Here is a 25,978-nt window from a genome sequence, read left to right as displayed (position 1 = left end):
GGGCATGAGAAGTTGGCAGTTCTTTAGCTTTAATACAGTCGTGGAGGCTGTTTCTATCGGGTGGCAATAATCGTTTAGCATCCATTCCCAACAAATTGTGATCATGTAATACTGTATCTCTTGTCTACCAGGTACCTGCTCCGTGCCCAGCGCTGTTCTGGACATTACAGTATCTCCCTGTATCACCACTAGAATGGGTGCCCCATGAATGCAGATATCTCACTCCTGGATCCCCAAAACCTGACACACTGCCTGACATAATGAGTTCTCAAAATATTCACTTTTTGATATTGAATTCTCATATCAATCTGCAAGGTAGATGTTGTTATGGCATCTTATAGATAAGGATACCTGGGCTTAGAAAGGGTAGGTAATTGGCCCAAAGTCATCCAATTGTCTGTGCTCACATCTCCATGCCATGTTGCCTCAGACTACTATTTAAGCTGAGAATTACCCAATAGTTCAGATTTTATAAGTCCATTTGGATGCTCAATACTTTTCCAGTTGGCTTTCTAAATTAATCAGAATCATTTTCAAATTGAAAATTTTCCATTTTCCTTGGTGCTCTGCAAACATTCATCAGCAGTTATGGAAAACGCCCAATCTAATGGTTTCTTTGTCTTTGTCTTTTCAAAGGGATGCAATAAGTAGCATTTCGCAAAAGCATCTGATGATGACAGCAAAATGTACTCAATTATCTTATATTGTTAAGAGTTATACTTTGACCATCCTTTTGAAAATTAGATTATTGTCTACAACAATTTATTTAAAAAAATATGATAGGAAGTCAACAAATGTTTCTACTGCTATGCAGACAGGAGTGTTCATTCATTCATCATTCAACAAATGCTTACTAAGTGCCCACTATGTTCAGTGTTTTCAACTTCCACAGTTGCCTGCTTAAGTAGCCACCTTATTGGAAAAGAAGAGGATAAATTAATGCCTAGTAAGGTTATTATAGGGCTTAACTCATTGCTCTTTCCCAAACATTCTTCTATTTTAACAGAGCCTAATAAGACAACCCACTGAAATTATTCTAATGTTAGAATAACAGGCCCTGTGGCAGGTTGATGGAAGAAATATTTTGGTTCTTCTTGATGTGTTGCAAAGCACTTTTGCACATATTCATCCCCATATCCCATCCACATGATTTTGCAACTGAATAAAACATGAGAAATTCATCCACTAGCACTTATTGATGCCTTCTTTATGCCAGGCTCTGTGCTAGTTGCTGAGGATGCCCAAGCAGACAAGACACAGTTCTCACCTTTAGAGACTCAGCACCCATTGGGGAAGAGAGAAAAACAGTAATACCACAGCATGAGGAGTGCTACAGCCAAAGTCAATGCATGGGCAACGAGGGCAGGCGCCATCTAGCAACACCTTAACACACTTCTTGGCCTGGCGATTATGGTTTGACTGAACTGACAGCCAGGGCCTTGTGTTGTCTAATCTCCTGCCATTTTCAACATTCAGGGTCTTTCTAGTCTTTCCGTTTCCTGCATTTTGCCAATTTTGTTCGTGTTGCTGAAAACAGCGCAGCATCAAACAGGTCATTTCTTTCAGGCTTTTAGGTGGCTTTTGTGTTTTCCGTGCTAGTCCAAAGCAGGGAGACAGTTCACTTCCAAAATTAAATATATGACTTTTAAAAATATTTTTTTTTGTGAGGAAGATTGTCCCTGAGCTAACATCTGTTGCCAATCTTCCTCTCTTCCTCTTTTTGCTTGAGGAAGATTGTCACTGAGCTAACATCTTTGCCCCTCTTCCACTATTTTATGTGGGGTGCTGCCACAGTGTGGCCTGACAAGTGATGCTAGGTCTGCACCAGGGATCCAAACCTGCAAACCCTGGGTCACCAAAGCCGAGTGAGAGAACTTACCCACTATGCCACTGGGCTGGCCCTTAAATATATGACTTTTTTTTCTTTTAGTCATAATTACTGGAGTTAACATCTGCATATTGCCTTTGTATTCTTCTCTGGTGCTTTTACACCCAAAGTCCAGAAATGTCTCTAGAATCTGCAGTTAGCAATCAACTGCACATGTCTTATTTGCCTGTTGAATGAGCTGCAAGAACACTGAAAGAACCAATATCCTCCTCCTCTGCACCCCCCACCTATCCCCTTATGAGCACTCCCATCGCCCCGCCAGATAATTCTGGAGTTGAAATTGCAGGAGAGTCACAATGATGATTTGCTACCTTGGCAGTAAAAGCTTCCTAACATTCACGGACTTTGGGTAGATTCAGAACAGTTACATAAATAGATAGATAAAGAATATGTGTACATATATACATAGATAGATAAATTTACAAAAAAACTATTTCTGATTAAAATATACACAGGAGTGGTAATTTCTCACTTTACAAATAAAAGATGACTTGCAGATAAATTACAAACCAGAAAGATTTTCAGTGTAGTGATGGGTGACTGGTAACCAATCTTTAGAATTATTTTTGAGGGTAATTTTAGCAGTTCTATTCAAATGAATGCTTTTTTAAAGACTGCTATTTTTCTAAGTGGAACATATTTCAAGAGACCAGGATAAAAGCCTAATAAAAACATATCTGATTATAAATGAGATTTTCCAGTAAGTTGCTTTTCACTAGCAGAGGTATTTGCCATTGTCCTTGAAAACCAAGGTCCCCAATGATCTGCTTGGGAAGTTAATGATATAGCTCCTCATGACAGAGGAGTCCAGATCCAGGGAGTATGATATAATTTTCTAGATTTTCAAATGTTCATTTTAGCAGTCCTGTGTTTTTAAAAGTGCTCCTATTTCTAACAGTTTCGCATATGCTCATGCTGTTGACTCTATAATCTATATACACATACACATATAGATGCTAAAAGGAGCAGCTGTGTGGGCAAATTCATTTCTCAAAAGCACCGTGAATTTCACATTGTTGCTTTGTAATGACTATCACTAAGGAGGAGGTCAGAAATACACCACCTGTCTTTGGAGCATCCTCTTGTTGACAATGGCAAGACCTCTGACTGGTGTCTTCCTTGGTACTCGGTACTTGGCAATTCCTTGGAACAGCAGCCTGCAGTGCCATTACATCTCATGAGGACTTTGGGCTACTGCTGTCCATATCCTCACAACATGCAAGGCCATCTGGCCCCCGAGGTTCACGCGACACAAGTTTACAAAGATGATCTCAGAGGCCAGAACTGGGAGGCTGGGGACCTGGAATCTACTCAGATCTGCCCGTAACTGCCCTGGGACCCTGGGCAAATTGCTTCACCTTCCTTCACCCTGAGTTCCTCACCCATAAAATGGGGGAATTACAGCAGATGTTTCTCAAAGGTACCATATATCTCTAACAGTCTATAATTGTAACAAAAACTCAAATTAAACTTGGAAAAGAAATCACTCTATGACCCAGCGATTTTACATATACCTAAGTATATGTGGTGTATACAGAGAGAAAGATAGACAGAGACAGCGAGATCAACAGGCAGAGAAAATACTCACACACAAATTCACAAGGAGATATGTACAAGGATGTCCGTAGCAGCATTGTTTGTAATAGCAAAAACAAAATGGAAATCATCTAAATTTTCATCATCAGGAAATAGGTAAATAAACAGTGGTATAATAATCCATGGAACAGCACACAGCAGTGAAAAGGAATGGCCTATAACTATACGTAACAACGTGGATGAATGGCACACTGAGCAAGAAAAGCAAATTGCCAAAGAGTACACATACTATAATGATACCATTTATAAAATTTTAAAATATGATACCATTTATAAAGCTTTAAAATCTGCAGGGCAATACTCTGCATTATTTATCTAGTAAAATTATAAGGATATGTGTGAAGATGATTTATAGAAATTTAGAAAATGGCCATCTCGTAGTGGGAGGGAGGGAGGCAAAAACGACAGTACAGAGATGCACAGGGGCCCCATACAGCTTTATTTCTAGGCTGGGTGGTGGATAGATAGATAGATAGATAGATAGATTCTTTATGTCCATTGTGTAATTTTTAAATATATTAAATATGCATAATAAATTCGTTATGTGATCCTTGCATATCGTCACTTCAAAAATCCTTTTTGCAGCTTTATGAAAATGATTAGCACCATCTCCTGATCTTCAAGACGATTAATTTTCAGAAACTTTAAAAAATTTTTAAATGCACTTTGGTTTAAACTTTAAAGCATCTATTTGGTTATTTATGTGACCAAGTATATTGCCAGATGTATAATATACATGGTTCCACCAGTGACTAGACTTTTCTCATGTTTACCGTGACAAAACGGGTGTTCAGTAAGTCTCCTGTTACCTTCTGAGGCCATGGTCAAACCTTGGGATGCCAGAATAAATAGAATCTATCAAGAAATAGCCAGACTTTTGTCAGTGAAGGAAAAATAAAATTAATATGCCAGGCTTTCCTGTGCCCTATGAAGAGACTCCTCCCGCCCCTCCTCTATCCGTCCTCTCCTGGGGATAGTGGATATGCCCTGTTGTCCTGATGCAGTGGAATCCAGCTTCATTACATGTGATGTGAAGCCTATGACCGATTTTGGGTTCCATTGATTTGAAACTTTCACACCAGCAACTCTAGCTATTAAAATGTCCATTGTTGGGGAATTTACTCATCTGGTGCTGTTCGATTGTCCTGTCACAGATTTGCATTTTTCTTCTTAATTTCTTTTCTGCATTGAGTTAGCCATCTAGGTAATATGCCTCCACTTTCCATCAGAGAGGTTATGTCTCCTATATTGAACATTCTCGCAGCAGATATAACAATAGTTATGGAGGGCAGCTGTGACATTGGATAGGAATGGTGTTTTAAATTTCCCACAACTTGCTATGTTGTCCACTTGGTTCAAGTTAGAATCTACTCTTCAAGAATCTGACAGGGCTTTTCTTGGATAGAGTTTATGTTGTTTTCTTATCTCGGTCTCTCCAAACGGCAACTGTGAAGACCCAAGAACAATTAGAATCTAGGTGAAACCAGTGGCTGGAGAGTTATTTTTAAAAATGAGTAGGGTTCTGAGATAATCATTTTCATTCATTCATCAACTCAACAAATGCTTATTGAGCTCCTACTACATGTCAGGCACTGTTGTGGGCACTGGGGATCCAGGAGTGAAGAAAAATCAGCCAGGCCCTTGTCCTCACGGAGCCTGCATTCTAGTGATTTCTTAGAATAATCTATAGAATTGAAATGACACCCAGGTGTATATCATGACAGGAATGCTGACTGACAAGCTCTTTCAGAAAGCCTTCCATGATCTTCCATGACCCTCCAAGCTAAGCTAAATGCCTTCCTCTGTGCTCCCAGGACACCCTGGGTATATCTTAGCTGCTTGGGGCAGCTGTTGTTCCAACAGGTTGCGCTTGTATCCCGGCTCTGCCACTCACCACCTGTGAAAGCTTGAGCCAGTTAACTCAACCCTTCTCAGCTTAATAACAGCTTAATAGGTGATCCTTCCTGAGCACCTCCTGTGTGTCAAGCATTCTTTTAAGTGTCTTATATAAATCATTTTATCTAATCCTCCCACAAACTCTACAAGATATATCCCATTACTATTACTCATTACTGATAAGAAAACTGAAGCCCAGCAAGGTAAGGTAACCGACCCAAGGTTGGTCATACGGGCAGTAAGGGACAGAACCCAGGCAGTCTGCTTGGGACATAGTAAGGACCACGTAAATTTAGCCTCCTCAGGGCTGGGATTAGGGGGAAGCAAGTGAGGTGAGTCATGCGAGCGCAGTGTCAGATCCTGTCTTTATTTAAAATTTTGACATTTTGTTCATGATTTTTTTATTTATGTTGATTTTTTAAATATTGCATTAAAATAGTGTTTATCTTGATTACTGAGTTTTTGGCACCCACTTAAATTTTGTGCCCAAGATGAGTGCCTCCCTCCCTCACTCTAGCCCTAGGATCATTAGTATTATCATTAGGATCACATTTGAAGGGGAATCACCTATTTACTTGTTGACTGCTTCTGCTAAATTCAAAGATGTTTAAAGATTGCACCCATGTCTTGTGTCCATAAAGCCTAGTAAGGAGTTGGCACAGAGTAGGTGTTCAATAAATATTTGTTGAACCATCTTTCTGCTCCACAATAATTCAAAGGAAGATTAACTTCCAATCAATGAGAAGAGGAAACTAGATGACTTCTTCAATCTCATGGAGTGCAAATAATCCATTGTGTATTATTGTTGGCTGTAACACTATTAGTATTATTTACATATTAACCACAGCTACTAGGTATTGAGTATCTATAAGTGCCAAGCACTCAACACATCTCATCTCAAATTCTCACCACAGAATCGGAAACTGAGACTCAGCAATGTGGAATCGCTTGCCCGGGACCACATAGCTGTTAAGTGACCGTCAGTATTAAGCCCAGGTCAATGTGAGTCTAGACCTGACTTCTTTCCATTCCACCACCTCCCTTGCTATTTCAGTTCACAGTCGGTGGTGGTGATGTGAAAAAAGTATGACCATGGTCACAAAGAAGGGAGTGGGCAAATGAAGAAGATGGCAAAGTTATACAAAGAAAAGACATGCACACCCAAAGAGGAGGGGCATTGGCTGGGCCCTTCTGTGTAACCGTGCAATGCCATTTCTCCCGATTGCTACAAGGTCATTGTGGAGATTGTCCCATACTGTAGTGTGACCTTGACCTGTATCCACTTGAAGAGATAGATCCAGGACCTGGCTTTGTGTCTCAAATAAGGAAGTGAGCCACATATTTGTCTTCCCGACCTGCTCTGTTTCATGTAAGTTGAGTAGTCAGTCTAACCAGGCGACAAGAAGTCCATCAGGTGGTGATGGGCACCCCAGACCAGATACGGGGGAGCCAATTGCACTCAGCATCATGTCCTTTGTCCCCCAACTGCAATGGGTCAGCACTACATGCCTAAGATCCTACTCTGATTTCCACCATAAATAAAGTGGTAGTATTTTCCAAATTGTATTCCTTAAAACATCAGTACTGTGGAATTCTGTGTTTAAGTAAGGTAAAACAGGCTTTTCTAGCTCAGTATTTCTCAGAGCCTTCAAAAGCTAGTGTGGGTGGTGAATCTCCAAAAGAGATGTATTACAGGCAGCATTTCTCAAACCCACTTGGCCAGGGAATCCCTTTATGTGGAGTACCTCCTCAAACCAGGATTTTGTGGGACGCATTTTGGGAAACTATGTCAAGATCCTTTCAATAGTCTCTCATTAGGAAGCGCCAAGAAGGTGAAATCTTGGGAAATGGTTCTTAAAGAATCAAAATGGCGACGTCCTCTTTTATTTACCTTTTTGACTATAAAAATTAAAAGTCATATAACTAGATTAAAGAAAAGTTTTGAAAATAGGAATAAATCACCCTTATTTTCACAGCTTTAGAATATTTCCTTCTTGTCTTTTCCATGCCTATACATCTCCAAATGTGTATCCATATGTGTGTGTGTATCCAGTACGTAAAATGTTCAGATACTGTGCTAAATGTTTTGCATGTCCTCCCATTTAATCCTCACAATAATTCTGTGAGTTAGCAAATGTAATCCCATGTTAGAGATTAGGAAATTGAGGCTCAAAGGGTTTAGGTAACTTCCCCAAGTTGCACAGCAAGTAGGTGACTGAGCTATTGTTTAAACACAGTTATTTCTGACTCCATAGCCTGTGTATTTAAGCGCTGCAATGCTGAAATAGTTATTTTCTAAACTAGAAAAAAGTATTTGTCCTGAATTTACTACCACGGAGTTTATCTTATCTTGGATCATCATACAGCTCAGTTCTATGTTGAATGATAAAAGAACATTCCAGGATTGTTCCTGCTTTTTATTTGTCCTTGCCTCCCTTCTCTGACTTTCAGTAAGTGTCACAAGGGCTTCACAGCAAGTAATCCTGAATGCAGGATCACATTGTTCTCTGTTTTATGGCTCGATAATCACCTCTGTTATAAATGCATTCAGAAATGATTGTGGCTTTTTCTCGAAGCTTCAACATTTTTTAAAAAATGATTTATTTTGATAGTGCTTTAGCCTCATGATTTCAAATATTAAGTTACTTGGTTCAGGTGGTCTTATATTTTCCCATAAACGTGTTTATGTCACCCAGCAGACTGAGAAATTTCATTCCAGATTTTTTTTTCTTTCTTCATTTGATTTTGTGCAGGAGGAGAACTGAATTCTTTGAACTTGTCAGTAAAGGAGAATATGATTGGAACATCAAAAACCATCGTGATATATTTCGGTAAGAAAAAGCTCTTGTTTATAGTGTTTCTTCATTATTTAAAGATTTAGCCACACTTTTCTGACAGTGCTAAGAGCACACAAGTTATATTTAAAGTAACAAATCTTGGCTTAAATTAAAAACGTTCAAAGAGTCATTAAATAATTAGAGAAAAAATAGAGAATATGTCATATTATATGTTAAATTATACTTTTTCCTTCTCTCCATAAATTTGCATTCAAAATTAGAAAATGATGTTCACCTGGGTTCATTTTCGACAAGCCATGACTCCTCTTTTTCCCTAGGAAGCAGAGGTGTAGGTTGTCAGGAGAGGGGATTTTTGAACCTCAGAAAACAGAGTTACACAGAACAAAGGAAAGTACAGAGTTAACTTTTGTTTTTCTTTAGAGACAATACGTATGGTAAGTAGATAACCAGTCGAAATGATTTTGGTGGTGGAAATGAGGAGTCTGTTCTTGACTTTTCACAGGACTTCTTCCCAGTTGTTTAGAAAAGACAGCAGGGCTGGCCCGGTGGTACAACAGTTAAGTTCGCACATTCTGTTTCTCAGCAGCCTGGGGTTTGCTGGTTTGGATCCTGGGTACGGACATGGCACCGCTTGGCAAAAAGCCATGCTGTGGTAGGGGTCCCACGTATAAAGTAGAGGAAGATGGTTATGGATGTTAGCTCAGGGCCAGGCTTCCTCAGCAAAAAGAGGAGGATTGGCAGTAGTTAGCTCAGGGCTAATCTTTCTCAAAAAAGAAAAAAAAAAAGATAGCAGCAAACCATCATTTTCATGTGGCACATTTTAACCACCCAATTGCATCCACTCCAGCCAGTTAAGCACGATTCCTTTTTCTTTCATATTCTCTCCTTCCACTGTCCCCACCTCACCCAATCCCAGATCTTCTGCTGTTTTATCCCTGTTCCAATGTGTTGAGTCTTCCTAGGAAGGCTGTGAGGCCGGGATTATGAGCTCACTGTGTCTGCTCCACACCCAGCAACCCTGGGATCATCCCAGTGGGATCCCTAGCACAGGCCCCCGCCGTATGTGCTGTGAGCCCTCAGCCACCGTCTTCAGCACACAGAGCTCTGCCTGCCCCTTCCCTCTGCAGCTGACCTCTCTTTACACTTTGCTGAGGCCCTCTCACCAGAGGGCCCTCCACTTCTCCCCTCTCTGCAGTAATATTTCTCTGTGTTGTCATTACAGACCTTTTTATTCCTCCTTTCCAGAGGGAGAGCGGACCCTTCCTCTCTTCAAAACTAGCACCTTCACTTATGTCCTAATTCCACTCCCCACGCCCCACCCCTGACCTTGCCATATCAATTATACACCTTTGGCTTGCATTTCAAAATCTGGTGTTTTCCATCATGACCTTGCTGGGCTTAGAGATATGTTTCTATCTCCTCAGTGAAAAAAGTTATCTCTAAAATCTGCCTTTTTCTCAAGGTCCTATCATAGTTCTCTACTCCCTTCAATTCCACACTTCACTCCTACTCCTAACTTCCGGCAAGGCAATTTCTTTCTTTTTAAGTATTTTTAATTCCACAAGTAATTACAAGAGTATGTTTTTCTGTAACAAATGAAAACATTACAGATAAACCCCCAAATCTCCTTTGAGCCTCACTCTCGATTCTCGTACTGTCTCACAGCTATACTGTTACCAATTTCTCGTATCTTTCCAGACCGTTTTCCAAAGCATTTATATCCTTAGGGAAAATACTGTTTAGTGTGGATGTGTTTGTTTGTTTTAAACGTAAATTATATATTTACATATCAATCAGACTTGCTTGTTCACACAACTATATGCCTTGGAATTCTTTCCACATCCATACCTCATCATCTTTTCTTGTTGCATGGTACTCCAAAGAACGGATTTACCACAAAGTATTTAGCCTTTTCTCCACTGAGGAATTTAGTCTGTGAAATGTGATTTCTGTTTCTTTTGAAAGTCACCTGTCACCTCCCAAGGATCACATCCTATGGCTTTTGTTCTCTTCAGCTTCCTCCATCCCTTCACAGCCCCTACTTGCATTGGCCTTTCCTTTCTTAAAACTGTCTCCTGCCTTAGATTCTCTAAAGCTGTGTTCTTCTGGGTTTTCTACTTTCCTCTGGCTCTTCCTTCTCCTCTTTGTCCTTCTCCAGTGCTTCCTCCTGCCCACCACCCCCTAATGGTAATAATTTCCCAAGGACCTATTTTTGGTTTTCTTCTTTTGTTCCTTAGCATCCCCATGATTTCAACTCTCATCTCTTCTCAAATGACTCCCCCCGTGTTTCTTGGGCCTGGTCTCTCCTCTGAGCACAACTCCTAAAATGCCAATGCTCATTCCACTTCTCCACCAGGGCTTTTTCCTGCAGAAGTTTTCAAACTTGTTGGGCAAGGAACCCCATATGTAAGAAAACCCTTATTTGGAAGCAGAGTATGTAAAAGAGAGGTGCTCCCAGGGCTGTCCACTCCCCCAGCTCTGCCCTCCCATCCCTCCCCATTTCATGGTTAGACTCTGACCACGAGCACGTGGGGTGGGGGATGCTCTGGGAGAGCACTGTCTTCACTGTCTTAGAGAATTTTAAAATAGTAATAAAACCAACTCAAAGTCGGTCTGCTTTTTGTCATCCCCATGTGCCGCAATCCAAACAATGTCAATGGTGAGATACTCCTCCTCAAGAAAAATCTTTTATCGGTATAAGTTCTAAACAATTCCTGTGGTTACTGTTGCATATCAAAATAATTGATGTGAAAGCTTCAATTAGCATATTATTACTTACCCTTTAATTGTACGCCTCTCGTACATGTAAGTTAATTCCAAGAGCGCCCGCCCAGTTATACAGTCCGCCCCTGACACGGGTGGACTCGATACACACTTTCGAGGTAAGTCCCTATTGGGTCAGAACCTTCTGCGCTCGCTCCGGGTGCACTTCGTGTCTCCACCCTGCGGAGCTTCACATTCCTGCTTTTAAACCTGTATATTCAGAATAAACAATGACAGCACAGTGATGGGAAGGATGGAAAAACAAACATGAGTTACTTCAATTCTGCTGTTTTATGTGACCATTTGGGGTTTTTATTTGTGTTTAAAATTTAAAACAGTGAAACAGAGCACAGACGGCGGAGTGTAATATTTTTATTCGGTAAGTGCAAAATTCAGTCCGTACGTGAAATCTTTTACTGAATTTGAATATATCTTTAAAATTAAATTTTATTCTTTTTACGTTGCTAATTGTTTTAAAACTAGAGAACAAGTCAAGAAAGTAATGATTACCGCAAGATTATTATGCAATGATTGTGGCATTTAGAGGAAACGTATGGTAAACTGATGGGCAGTATCAGCTACTCCAGGCACACCTCGTTCTTTACCCGCCCCACTGCGCGCCGACAGAGGCGGCCCTCCTCAATCCTGACCATTCCATCCCTCAGTTGCTCTAACAGATTGACACCATTTAACTGTAAATTGGGCTACAATTATGCGGACCTCAAGACTAAAACAGTAGGCACAAACTCTCTCCCTGCTTTCTTACTCTAGAAAAGACCTTTCACTACCTGCAGAGGCTTGATCTAAAAAATAAGATAAAACTGCTGCTTCTCCTCTTTCAGTTCTTCCTTTGAAATCTCCCACCCGTGCCCTTGCCTTTCCACTCTCCCTGCCCTTCTTTGTTCTAGGCCCTTATCAATTATGCTTTCCCACTGGTTTCGCTGTTTCCGTTCTCTCCTTCTTCAAACCATTTTCACACCCACCACCTAAGGTTCTCTCCTTGAAGGTCTAGCCAGGTCCCTTCTGAGCCTCCAACCTTTATCGACTCCCCGGTGCCAATTGGATAAAGGTTTCAGGTGCTCCATCATCCTCCGTCCCAGCCTTTTTCTGTCCTCCTTCTCTGTGTGGACTTTCTGCTCCACTGTAGAGTATTCTTGAAAGTAGAGACTCTCTGTGAGACTTTATGCACTCCAATCCTAGCTTCAATCCTTCCTAGCTGTGTAACAACCTCTGGCAAGCCACCTAGCTTCTCTGATCAAGGAATGCAAGGCACTATTTGCTCTGTAAAATGGAGATAATAACAGTATCCCTACTTCACACAGAGACTATGTAAATCTCCCTATAGTGCCTGCTCAGTAAATGGTCCCTATTAGAATTATCATCTGAGCACCTAGCAGATACTCAATAAGCTTGTGGATTGACTAATTCCTGGCGATATGAATTTGAGAAGTAAACTTAGAATTATCAAGCAGAATTAGAAGCAGAGCAGGAACCTAAGTAATGATCCAAGATATGGTCCAAGTAGACAACATCACAGAGATCACTTACTGTCCAGGAGAGAGACTGCAAAGTCCTGTGCGTTACCTACAATCCTGTCCCCCTCTGGTACCAGCAAAACCTAAAATGAGAAACCTCAGAGTGTAGCAGGAGTGAGTCTGGTAGCTTTGCTCTGACCACAGAATCCTGAATCCTTACTCGCCTGGAGGAAGTTACTTTATCTCTCATGTCTCCATTTAGCTCTCTGTGAAACAGGAAAAGTAGCACTACCTCCGAGGGCTCAGAGGATTCAGTTAGTTAGTAGTTAGTTGGTAAAGCACTTAGTACAGAGGCAGACAGAAGAGCAGAAATGAAGAACAGGCTGAGTGTCTCTCTTGGACATGCTTAGCAGGGGGCACTTGGGATTAGATGCCGCCTGACTCGGAGCGGGCTGCTGACGCTGTGCTGCCTGTGCTCTGAATGACCTATTGTTATCTGCCACTCTGCCTTGTTCCCCGGAGGGGTTTCCTGGGGAATTTATACAAACCCTACTACCATCTAGGCGTGCTCTGCCATCTGGGAAGCAGACATGTTTCCAAGGCATTTGAATCCGGCGGAGTATGAAATGTTAACACCTGACATCAGGACAGCCCTCTGACCTTTAACAAAACACCCCTTCTTCCAAAAGGAGCCAGCCAAGACGTGGTTTCCAGCTCAGATCCTTCATCACTTTTCATCACGTACTGCTGGGTTTAGTATAAAGAAAGCAGATTTTAGACGAAGAGTGTACCGTATTTTCACCCTCCCACCACACCAAAGTATAAGCACCAGAGCTATGTACAATTTTAATTGTTGCTCAAGTTTTTATATCCACAGTTCAGGGTGAATTCTAGTTAAACCCAATAGAAATCTGCCCCTCAAAAATCTGATTCAAATCTTTCCTGTGCTTTCTTCTGTGCTCAAATTAATGAAAGCTGTAGCAGACTATATTTCTTCTTCATAATGCTTGTAAAACGTGGTTGTAGCCAGGTAGTAAACTGGAGTGAAACAGTGTGGCTCCACCCGTAAATCTTAGCTCCAGAGAGCAGATGAAAATGAAGGAGCTCCCCAAGCGGCGTGTGCTCACCTCTTTGGTACGGGTTTTCTTTCGTTCCCATCAGTCAGTGATAAGTTGGTAAATAGTTTCATCAGCTATGTATGTGGTATTATATACTGATTCTCTTGCTGATAGGTAAAAATAAAAAGCATTGTCCGTTATTTGAAGCAGAGCTTGCTAAGCTTAGGTATAGAGAATGTGGTGGTTTGCTTCCTAGATCTGCTGCAGACAAAAGGGCCACCTGAGCATGTGTGTGAGCTTTGTCTTCCTAAGCAGTGTGGCCAGCGATGGAGATGCTAAGCATGGGGACTATAAACAGTGCTTCCCTTGTTGAGGAAAAGAAGATGTGAGCCCCTCGGTGCTGTTTTATTTATTTATGTATCTAGGACGGGTTTGTTTAGGAATGCAACAAAAGATTATTCAGGCTGTTTTGTTTGGTTCTGTTTTTCAGATCAATGTTAATGACAGCCTGTGACCTTGGAGCCGTGACCAAACCGTGGGAGATCTCGAGACAGGCAAGTGGTGATTAATGGCAGGGCTCAGCAGAGGAGGGACGGAGCGGGGGACAATATTCCCAGAGCCCTGTCTACCAGGCACTGAAACCCTAGTCAATTTGCATCAGTATTAAGATGGTGTAAAAAATAGCAGGAGGCTTAGGCACGCCGTGGTTTATTGCACAGCCTTGCTGTATTGTGCTGCCACTGAGTAATAATATTTCTGACTCTGTAAGATTTTTTTAACACACTAAATCCAAATAACGCTTTGACCATTTCTTAAGGCAAGAGTTTCAAATATGGTGTTTTTGAATAGGTAATCATGTTTTTAGCACAAGGTCCAGCTTTTCACATCTAAAAAACACCCCCCAAAAACAAGGAAGTAAAAAGGAAATTTTCTTTTTCTTTTTTTAAAGTCTATTTAGAGATCAGAGGGCTCTTTGGCCAAGTTGTGCAGTATCTAATTTAATTTGTACCCCGAAATCATGCCTTTACCACCTACTGAGTTTCACTGCCAAAAAATGGGCAGTGAATAGTTTTTAATCCACTAACTACCCAATTTAAGATCCTTGGTTACTTTTTTTTCACGATATTTGTTTACTAGCTCTCTAAGTTTTATAAGGCACCCACTGGATGGGCTGTGGGGTCTAAAATAGTAACTTAGTGTCTTAAGATGACATTTTGGAGAAAATAAGATACATTCATATAACAATAAATAACTACTATTTGTTGATTAAATAACTAATACTAAATGATTGCTTTATATGTATTATATCATTTAATCCTCAAAACTCCTTTCAAGGTAGGTCTAGTTACTGTAATAGACTGAATAATGGCAACCCAAAGATATTGGTCCTAATTCCTAGAACCTGTAAAAGTCATCTTAGAAAATAATAGAATTTTTGCAGGTGTGATTAAGTTAGGGACCATTATTATCGTCATCATTATCCTGTATTATCCAGATGGGCCCTAAATTCAATCACAAGTGTCCTTATAAGAGAAAGGCACAGGGGATTACACATTCAGAAGAGGAGAAGACAATGAGAAGACAAGGCAGAGATTGGAGTGATGTGGCCACAAGCAAAGGAATGCTGGCAGCCACCAGATACTGGAAGAGTTAAAGAACAGATACTCCCCTAGAGCCTCCAGAGGGAGCAGAGCCCTGCCAGCACCTTGATTTCTGTCCAATTAACTGATGTTGAACTCCTGACCTCCAGAACTATGAGAGATTAAATCCCTGTTTCAAGCCACCAAGTTTCTGGTAATTTATGGCAGCCCTAGGAAACTAATACAGTGATTATCCATTTCACAAATGGGAAAAATGAGGCTTAGAAAGGATAAATAGCCTGAGGTCACACAGCTAGTATGTGGTGGAGCTAGATATTCAAATCCTAGCAGATTGGACTCTAAAGCCTTCGTTCTTAACAGCGTTTTACACTTTCTTACACAGGATGCATCAATCAGCATTTTTAAATGATGCAAGTGTGTTGTCAGAATAGGCTACATTATCACCAAACTCAAAGTCTCAGTGGCTGAAACCAACAAGGTGCTCATGAACATGTGCATCCAGGGTTGACTGGCACCTCTTTGTCCTCATCCTGGACTGGGGCTGAAGGAGCAGCCACTATCTGGATCATTCCGGCAGAGGCCCTGGTGGGTCGTGCACTGGCAATTAAATCCCCTACCCCCAATTCAGTGGCCAGAACTTGTCACAAGACCTCACCCAACCAGGAAGTACAACCTTTCCATGTGACTGGAAAGCAGAAAGCCAGACATAGTTGGTGAGAACATAACTACGATAGTTTGCCCTTCTAATCACCCAAAATGTGATTCACTCTCCTTCCTTTGGGCAAAATATGCTATCTTCTCCCAGGGGAGATGGCCCAAATGTCCATCAGTCATGGTACCAAGCTCAAAGTCAAGGGTCTCTGGGTGATATGTACTAGTCTTTACATTGGTCTGGATGCAAATTAAAAACCTACACACCCCAAAATACAGCATATAACACACACCCAAACCACAAAATACTCATTATAACACTCCTATTTAGAAAGGAAAGAGATCGCAACATTTGGCAGTCAGGGATCCACAGCAATTCCAGAGTCCCACTGGGCGTTTTCTGTGAGGGCCCTCTAGTATGTGGTGGACCCTGATTCTCTGGGAGTGCTCCCCAATTCATTATTTTCTGTGCCCTTTAGATCTACCCTGGGAAATTACTCCTTTTCCATTATCCTCCTTGGCTATATCTGAAGGCCAAGTAGCTTTCTCAGCCTGCTTCCCACCTAAAGAAGGCTGAGAGCCCAAGGCTTGTTTTAAGCTTTAAGTAGTCATAGGCTTGTGGCTTTCTTGGCACCAAAATTCTCTTAAACATTTAGTCAGCTTCATATATCTTTGATTCCAGTCATTTCCATTTGCCAATAACCATGACCACCGTTCTATTCTATACAAACTTCTTAGATCTGCTGTATTTCTTTGCTTCCTTATATTCAAGAACAAGGGAATATAGCATATATACATCTTTCTTTTTCTCTCATGACTAAATTCCTAGTACTTTGGGCCTAATAGGGGCCAGTGAGAGAAGCATGTAGTTAAATTATTTCTGTGGGCCATTTTGTCCAACTGAAAAGCTATCCTGTGTACTATCTAATTCATTCAGAGTTTTTAACTATTGGTGTACCGGCCGTATCTTTGATTTGATTATTCTTACAAGCCTGAGTCTTGATCAAACTTTGTCATTCAAAACATAACTCAATTTTTGTTTTTATAATCTGGGATTAAGAAGCAACTTCATCTTCCATCCCTACAAGACCCTGAATTTGTAACTTTCTGCCAATCCTTTTCTGAACTCTCTTCTTATAATACCCAGCAAAACACAGTCAATAGCAACCATCACATGCTATTAAGGTTTTGTTTTCCAGTGTTCCCCTAAAGCTATAAATTCATTAGATACATTATTTGCTTTATTTCCATGGGAATTATACAAAATATTTTGCCACTGTGTAACATGGATCATCAACCTTATAGCCTCTAACAACCATTTCCTCACTATTTTATACCTGGCCCCCAAGCTGATGCCACATATTTTAGGGTCTTTTCCTTTCTTCTCTTTCCTTTCTCCTTCCTTCTTTCCTTCCTTCTTAATAGCAGAACCTCACTTCCATACCAATTTTTGTGGTAGTCAAGGCTAAGCTAGGTTTTGCTGCCGTAACAAATATATTCTCAAATTTCAGTTGCTTAACACAAATAAAAATTTATGTCTTGCTCGCATCACACTCTGGTGCAGATGGTGTGGTTTTCCTGCAGAGCTCTCCTCCAATGAACAGCTCTTTCTAATTGAGCTTTGGTTTTCCTTTTGGTGTGGCATGTTTGAAATTACATAAAGCAGGGCAATTGTGAAGAATTTGTGTGACCAAGTAGATTATTTCTACATCTCTGCCCTCCCTTCACTTCCCCCATGTGGGAAGACCTTCCTTCCAGTAAAGTCTGAGAAAAAAATGCAGAGAAGAGGTCAGTGGCTCTTCCAGGCATGGGAAAAATTGTAGTCCTGGGGTGGCCCCTATGATAGGGATGGAAGTGGGTGGAGGGATGGAGAATGGGAGAAAGCTGGGGGCGGGGAGAAGAATAGCAAAGATTAGAAAGGGAGTGGGATGAGGTGTGATGGGCCCCAGTGAAATGTGTGTCGAGACCTAAAGGAGCAGCAGGCCACTTGGGGGCGGGGGCGGGAAAATGACAGGACCAACTACTTGGAAGGAGAATAAGTTTCTAAATTGATATTTCGGACCTAAGGGACCCAATGGCCACTTGTAGGTGGTCTTCTTGCTTACAGATATAAATATTATTTTATTTTTAGGATTTGAACTTCTGCTGATAGTGCAGAAACTCAAGAGTTCAGGAAACTAAAACACAAAACCATGTTTTTTCCCAAATGTTTCCACCAGAAACCTTGTCACAACTCTAAACTGCAGATCTCATTTGTGTTTGTCTCTAAATTGAGTAGGTTACATATTTTCAAAAACATACTCACTTCTATGATTTTAGGAAACAGTTGGACAAAAACAGTAGGCCTTCTTTTAAAAATACAAACGTTTCTCTAGTTTCCTGGATTTTGATTTTTTAAATTCTCTCAAAGGTTTTTCTTTTTTTTTTTTACTGATGTCTAGTCGATGTTTCCTTCCTCACAAACATGACTCTGAGCATGTGGGTTTCCCCAGTGATCCTCCAAGTCCTGATTAGCATCTCAATTTCTTTGTTTAATAAAAAATTCAATCATGAGCCCTTCATGTTCCTGACTGGGTTTTTAAGTACAAACGACATAGTGGTACAAGCTGAGCTGTGAAAGAAGCTCAGGGGAGGTACCCAGGGCCACTTTAGAAGATCAAGGACAGGATTCTGTTTTAATTTATTTGCTTTCCAGGGGCTACAGACCTATGCAGGGCTCCCACCTTGGGGTGACCTGATGTGCACATCTGCATTCTTTATTGCAAAAGACCCACCTCAGAGCAACCTGAGGGAGAGTTCTGGGAATTGAATAAATGAGGCCAGGCCCTTTAGGGACCATCTGTTCTTTAAAGGAAGGCCAGAGAGAGATGAGAGAGGCCTAGAGTCCTAAAGAGAAAAGTTAGTGGCAGAGGCTGGAGAGGAGAGAAGTGAATCAAGTCCTAGAAAAATTAAGTCAGTTCCAACTAGTGTTATGCTGTTGAATTTTTTAAAAGTCAACGGACTAGATATTCATTTCTTTATAAATGACTGCATACTTGCTGCTCTCAGATTTGTCTGTATGTGTGGGTTTGATGTTGTTTTTAAGTTTTATCAGTGGTTCCCATTTATGGTTGACAAAATCTCTTGAGCGATACACTTAGGTAAATCATCTTGATTCTATGCACTTGACCAAAGGTAAACCATTCTAGTCTTTGCCAGACATAAGAACCTCATCTTTATAGGAACCTGGAGTAGAGAATAATTAGTCTGGGGATCCAGATCTTCTTGCCATCAAGTTATCTGGGATTATTTTCTTCTCTTCCAATATTTTGTAAATCCAGCTAGTTTGTCTCAGAGATTTCCTAGATTATCACCACAGCATTGTTGAAAATACCTGCTCAACACTTACATCAATTTGCTTCCCATAAAGCTATCCTTAGAAGTACAGGCCTTGGAGAAGAAAACATATCTGTAGCTTGACTATGATCAGTAGCTTCTGATCACTGTGCTGATGGATAAAAAGTGGGAAAATACAGGTTCTTTGGAAAAAATATCTATGGTTTGGGGTAAACAGCCCTTCCATTGTGCTTGTACCAACTAGAACCTACCATAATTAACACTTTTTGTACATAGATTCAGTCAGCCTGAAGACCAAATCTTGTTCTTCAAACTGTATCATGACATACTGTAAGAGTCCGGTATAAACAGTGAATCTAGCATTAGTTCTGTTCCTTGGTTGACTGCTCCAGTAGGAAGCAGAGGGTGTGCCCCGGGGTTATCCCTTCCAGAGTACACACAAATATTGACAGGGCGAGGCTGTTAAGGAGTTTTTGTGATGGCAAGGTGAAACCAAGCTAAGATGAAAGTATGCAATAAAGTAAAGAATCTACATAGAAACAACCAAAAGTTGGCTGAATTATTATAACAAATGTGATAATAATATATTATAAGAATGTAAATTATTATTAGGTTATTGTATGCTTCATTTTTCTGTCTAAGAACATTTCCTACTTGAAGGTGGCAATCTAGTGCCCCATCCCGAATACGCCAGCTGTGCTGTTGGAGATCATCTATTGGCATGCATATAAAAAGATGTTGCACAAGTTCCCCTGAATAAAAGGAAGTTTCATTGATTAAATTCTGTAATACCTTCAAACACAAAAGGTTAATGTACTTTCTCATAAGCTTTTTAAATGATTGTCTGTGTTGAAGATAATCACCATACACGTAAGCCAGAAATAACTTCTGAGTCTCATGATGAGTTACACTTAACCATAAGTTAAAATATTTATGTTTCAGGTGGCTGAACTTGTAACCAGTGAGTTCTTTGAACAAGGAGATCGAGAGAGATCAGAACTCAAACTCACTCCTTCAGTAAGTTCATTCTTTTATTGTGATGTATTTACCCTTTTAAATGACATTTTCAAAAATAAGCACAAATTACAACTTGAAAGTGAGAAAGACTAAGCATAGATTTAAGGGAGCACCCCCAAAAGTTTAAAACTTTAGTTAAACTTAGATACTAAACATTCTTTTTCCCAGGTTTCTGATTAAGAGTGGTGAGCTACTTAATGAGCATTTCCCAAGCACCCACGGGGGGATAAGTAGGCACAAAGGAAGATGTGCAGAGTGGCATTTGAATAGCTCAAAGCCCAGGACTGGCATTTCATATGTGGTCAATGGCTGCTTTGGAATAGAAATACGGAGAAAAAAGGCAAGCTGTCCAGCCTTGAGGAGCTAGAACAGATAGCTGCAGTAAATAATGGATATTCTGGATTTTATTTTCCAATTCCAAACTTTCCAAAGTCTCAAAAGCAAATCATTTCAAGTCTCTGTTTCTTTTCTTTGTTTGCAAAATGAAAAGTTTCACCTAGGGAACTAGGTTGTGCTGATTGAAATGTTTTTTATATTGGATTCATCCATTCAATTATTATTTGATAATGCTTACTGTAGGCTCAGGATGATGCTATTTTTACTCATCAGGATACAGAAGACATAAATGCCTCAGTCACCACCCTCAAGGAAGGGGCAGCCTCTTTATTCTTAATGAATGCTTAGCTAAAAACCCGCTCTCTAGGAACAGTGCACAAAATTTTAAAGCCTAGCACAGCACAGTAAATTCAATAAAGCTCAAGGAATGTGTCAATTGTCAGGAATGTGTGTTTATGAAGATTCAAAACAACTGAGTTTTGAACATTTGAGGGTGTCTTTATAAGTTCTTCTAGTTTTAAGACATTTTTCTTTGCTGACATTTAAAAGCAAGGAGAAGCAGCTGAACTAGCTCGTAGCTTAAATGGTTTCACCTATTAGTCTTAGTCTTACTAATTTTGACTATTCTTAATTTGTTGCTTACAAAAACTTAAACCTTAAAAGGTCAGAAGACTACATAGGTTGAAACACTCGCCAGTTATTTTAGTTTCCAAAGCAACATCTATTATACTGTTTTCAAAACATCCCTTTATTCTTTTTCAGTGGTTTCACCGAATTTGGTTATAAAAATAAGGATACTAGATTGGCATACATAGTTAATGTGGAAAACCTAGTACAACCCAAATTTATCTCACCCATATATCTATTTTCAAATAAAAGCTTTTCCCTTCTTTAAAAAATTGTTTCACAGGCTGACCCGGTGGCATAGTGGTTAAGTTTGTGCGCTCCACTTTGGCAGCCCAGGGTTTGCAGGTTCGGATCCAGGCATGGACCTCCATACCACTCATCAAGCCATGCTATGGCGACATCCCACGTACAAGGTGGAGGAGGATTGGCGCAGACGTTGGCTCAGCAACAATCTTCCTCAAGCAAAAAGAAGAAGATTGGCAACAGATGTTAGCTCAGGGACAATCTTCCTCACCAAAAAATAAAATAAAAATAAGATAAAATAAAATAAGCACTCCTAAAGAATTTTTTAAAAAATAACAACACTGTTTCAGAAGCATCCTCAGAAGGGTTTACAAGGCAGCGATACCACAGGTCATTTAATTAAATGAAAAAAATGTGAGTCAATTGCCAGCACTGGCGAGCTGGCAGATGTGGTAGCACAGCACTAAGGAGCCTTTGTCTGCAGGCTCAGGTAAGGCATTTTCTGAAGACATACATGAAATTAATTTTGTGATGGAAATATATCTCTAGATGCTACGCTGTCCTCCCAAAAGGCTACTTAACACAGCTGATGACCATCTCTTCAGGAGAGGCCTGGCTGCTGTGGCAGGGGTATTCCTCATTAGCCCTTTTCCTAAGGTGTCTGAAATGCATGCACCCAGAGCTGACACCTGCTGTGCCCATTATTCCTTGATATTTAGTAACAAAATTGTCCAGGAGCCCTCTTCAGGTGTCATGGTCCTAGGGGTCATCAGAGTCACTTCGTGAAGACAAAGGCTAATCTAGACCACAGCCAAAGGGTTCATACTGGAAGCAGTGAGTCAGTAAATGGAACATGCTTGAACAGCTCTGGGTATCAAGCATGAAGCTGGGCACTGTGCATCCAGCCATGAGCAAGGTACCATCTTCCCTGCCCTCAAGAAGCTTGTCAACTGGTAGGAGACATAGACATTAAATAAACAATCACTAATAATCAATTACAAGATACAAAATGCTGTAAAGGGAAAGTGCAGGACACTTTGCTGGCTCACACTTCCATTCATCAAACACTTACTGAAAAGTGACTAGTTCAGTAATGAACCCTTACAGTTATGGTCAAGTGATTTTCCACAAGCATGACAAGACCACGCAATGGGGGAAAATAGTCTTTCACCAAATGGTGCAGGGACAACCAGCAAATGAAGTTGGACCCCTATCTCTCACCATACCCCAAGATTAACTCAAAATGGATCATAGACCTAAATGTTGGAGCTAAAACTATAAAACTCTTGGAAGAAAATAAGGTATAAATCTTTTGGACTGGATTCGGCAATGGTGTTTTGGTATATACCAAAAGCATAGTAGACAAAAGATAAGATAGGTAAATTGGACTTCATCAAAATTAAAAACTGTGTGTGTCAAAAGACACTATCAAGAAAGAGAAAAGACAACCTACATATTGGGAGAGATTATTTGTAAATCATATTTCTGATATGGGCCTAATATCTAGAATATATAAAGAACTATTACAACTCAACAATGGAAAGACAAATAACCTAATTTTAAAAATGGGAAAAAGATCTGAATAAACATTTCTCCATAGAATATATATAAATGGCCAATAAGCACACGAAAAGATGCTCAAAATCATTAGTCATTGGAGAAATACAAATCAAAACCACAGTGAGATACTACTTCACAACCACTAAGATGGCTATAACCAAAAAGACAGACAATTGCAAGAGTTGGCAAGGATGTGGTGAAATTGGAACTTCATGCATTGCTAGTGGGAATGTAAAATGATGCAGCTGCTTTGGAAAACAGTCTGGCAATTCCTCAAAAACGTTGAACATTAGAGTTACTATATGGCCCAGCAATTCTTCCTCTAGATATATCCCCAAGAGAAATGAAAACATGCATCCACACAAAAACTTGTACATGAATGTTCATAGTAGCATTATTCATAATAGCCAAAAAGTGGAAGCAACCCAAATGTCCATCAACTGATGAATAGATAAATAAAATATGGTATATCTACACAATGGAATATCATTTGACCATAAAAATGAATGAAGGGGCCAGCCCTGTTGCCCAGTGGTTAAGTTCGCACACTCTGCTTCAGTGGCCCAGGGTTTGGCCAGTTCGGATCCTGGGTGTGGACCAGCACCACTCATCAAGCCGTGCTGAGGCAGCATCCCACATAGCACAACCAGAGCGACCTACAACTAGAATATACAACTATGTACTGGGGGGCTTTGGGGAGAAGAAGAAGGAAAAGAATAAAGAAGATTGTCAACAGATGTTAGCTCATGTGCCAATCTTTAAAAAAAAAAATGAATCAAGTGCTGATGCGTGCTACAGGGGTAAACCTTGAAAATATTATGCTAAGTGAAAGAAGCCAGTCACAAAAGACCACATATCATATGATTCCATTTATATGAAATGTGCAAAATAGGCAAATCTGTAGAGACAGAAAGTAGATTAGGCTGAGGGTTTGGGGGAGAATGAAGAGCAACTGCTAATTTGTATGTGATTTCTTCTTGGGGTGATAAAAATCTTCCAAAATTAACTGTGGTAATGGTTGCACAACTAAATGTGAATATGCTAAAAACTACTGAATTAAAATAAAGAATTAAGTCTATATAATATACCAGAAACAGAGAAATTAAAAAATAAGAAAATTTCAGATAGCAAAGAGAGATATAGAGAAGATAAATCAGAATAATATTTTTAAAGGAACCTTTTGGACCAAGACTCATGCAGTCACATGAACCATCCCTTTCTCCAGCACATTTAACACTCCTCTAAATTCTAGTCCTCTTTCCTGATATTTAACATTTCATATTGCAAGACAAGGAAGAGCAGAGCCTGTGGGAGTCAGTGACCTTCTCTCTAACTTGGAGGTATTTCCCTCAGCAGCATCCTTCCTCGTAACCTTGTAAGCTAGTGATTTCGGCCCCACTCACTCCCACCCTCGTTCACGAGTCTGCAGGATGTAAGATTTTTCAGCGTCTCTGGACCAAAGGGACAGCCTGGATCTGCCCTCATGACGTATGTGATTGCCAAAATGATTTGGATGCCACATTTTATCTAGAGGAAAGACCAAACCTACTGTGAGACAATAGGGCAAGGCAGGGCAAGGTCGCTTGTTAGCCTCTGGCCTTACTCCTTAAGAACAAAGAGAGGGACATTCTCACTGGAGTGGAACTGGCAGTGTTTGTTCAAGGAATCCATTTTAACCCTCCAATTCCAATTGATTGTTTCCCTTTCTATGTCTGCCCAACAGAAATATGTCACTTCTTTTTCTCCAAAATATACCCAAATTTTCTAAACTTTATAATATCATAAAGTTTAAAGGCTAGGAATGAGGAGAGAATGGATACCTCCCACTATCATCCACCCAATGCTAAATGAAAATTTATGGATTTATTAATGACAGAACTTGATTGAAAACCACACAGAATTGTCAAACCAACACCCCACCCTGAAAAATTAACACAAATAGTTTCTATTTAAAATGAAATTGCTTTTTAGGATCTTTTCCAAGCTATCCCACCCTCTTTCACTATAAAAACAAAAGCCTGAATTATTTTTGTGGCAGTAAAACATATCCCCTTCCCCTTGACTTGTACCCAATTCTCAGTGACCTGATGACTTGATTTAGTGGCAGTTACCTATATCTGAAGACAGATTTTGGCCCCAAGGAATTGCATGCTATAAAGTTCAAATAAATTCACTTACAAATCTCATAAAAAGAGGTGAAAATATTTTATTTCTCATCACAAATAAAGGAAAACAAAGTACGGGTAAAGATTGATTGTGATTTGTGAAGTGTTCACTTTGTAAAAATTGGATGATTGTGGCAAAGTGTTTGACAAAGCACCTGTAAAATACTCCAGTGTAATAACGCAGGGGTCTCCTCCCCAATTCTAGGCTATTTTTGATCGGAACCGGAAAGACGAACTCCCTCGGTTGCAATTGGAGTGGATTGATAGCATCTGCATGCCTTTGTATCAGGTAATCATGATTTGGGAGGGTCTGTGTATCCTCACGGTCAGGAAAGAAGAATGTCTGTACCGAACTTTTGGAAGCATTCATTTTAGGAGACCATCCCAGGGTATGTATGTTGCTGAGAACACCAATTGCGGTTTATCTCGTCTCAGATTTCTGACCATCCCCTGGGAAGAGTTGGTATTAGGAGGCTGGAACCTGAGTTTGCTTTCTAGGATATAATCTCCATGGATTCCCAACTCCCTCACCTATAAATCAGGGATAATAATATTTTATCTCAGTATTTCCTATACTGTTTCCCATGGAACACGAGTATCCAGCCATAGCCTAATAGCTATGTCTTCAAAAAAAGCTCTCAGGGCCAATAATTAGGGGACTTCCCATGTACCTTAAATACTGAAGGCTCCGAGAAGTCCTTCAGGAGAGAAACATGTTTAACCTTGATTAACTCTGAATTTCTCAAACATTTGGCCATGGAAATCTTTTTCATTTCTTACAATTTTTATTTTACTTTTATTAATATAGTGAGAAATACAAGGTTCCACGAAACACTGTTTTCTGCTCTGACCGCATGGTCTTGGCCATGGAGTTTTGTGAAGAACCTTCCATCTTAAAACTCTACCTCTTTCTGAGATGCATGTGACAGATGCCGACCACTGAATTCTGAGCGAGATGCACTGATGGT

General features: G+C 40.2%; 1 protein-coding gene across 1 annotated transcript in view; it reads left to right on the top strand.

Moving 5' to 3' along the window:
• Positions 1-25,978, top strand: part of PDE11A (phosphodiesterase 11A) — a 388,624-nt gene that overhangs the window by 329,886 nt on the left and 32,760 nt on the right. Inside the window, exons 16-19 of the mRNA XM_014732549.3 lie at positions 8,134-8,211; positions 13,965-14,028; positions 20,005-20,079; positions 25,216-25,299. Coding sequence (XP_014588035.2) covers positions 8,134-8,211; positions 13,965-14,028; positions 20,005-20,079; positions 25,216-25,299 — 301 coding nt within the window. The remainder of the gene's footprint in view (positions 1-8,133; positions 8,212-13,964; positions 14,029-20,004; positions 20,080-25,215; positions 25,300-25,978) is intronic.

The sequence above is a fragment of the Equus caballus genome, chromosome 18 (genome assembly GCF_041296265.1).
Source record: "Equus caballus isolate H_3958 breed thoroughbred chromosome 18, TB-T2T, whole genome shotgun sequence".
Lineage (NCBI taxonomy): Eukaryota > Metazoa > Chordata > Mammalia > Perissodactyla > Equidae > Equus > Equus caballus.
This window is presented reverse-complemented; position numbering and strand designations above follow the sequence as displayed.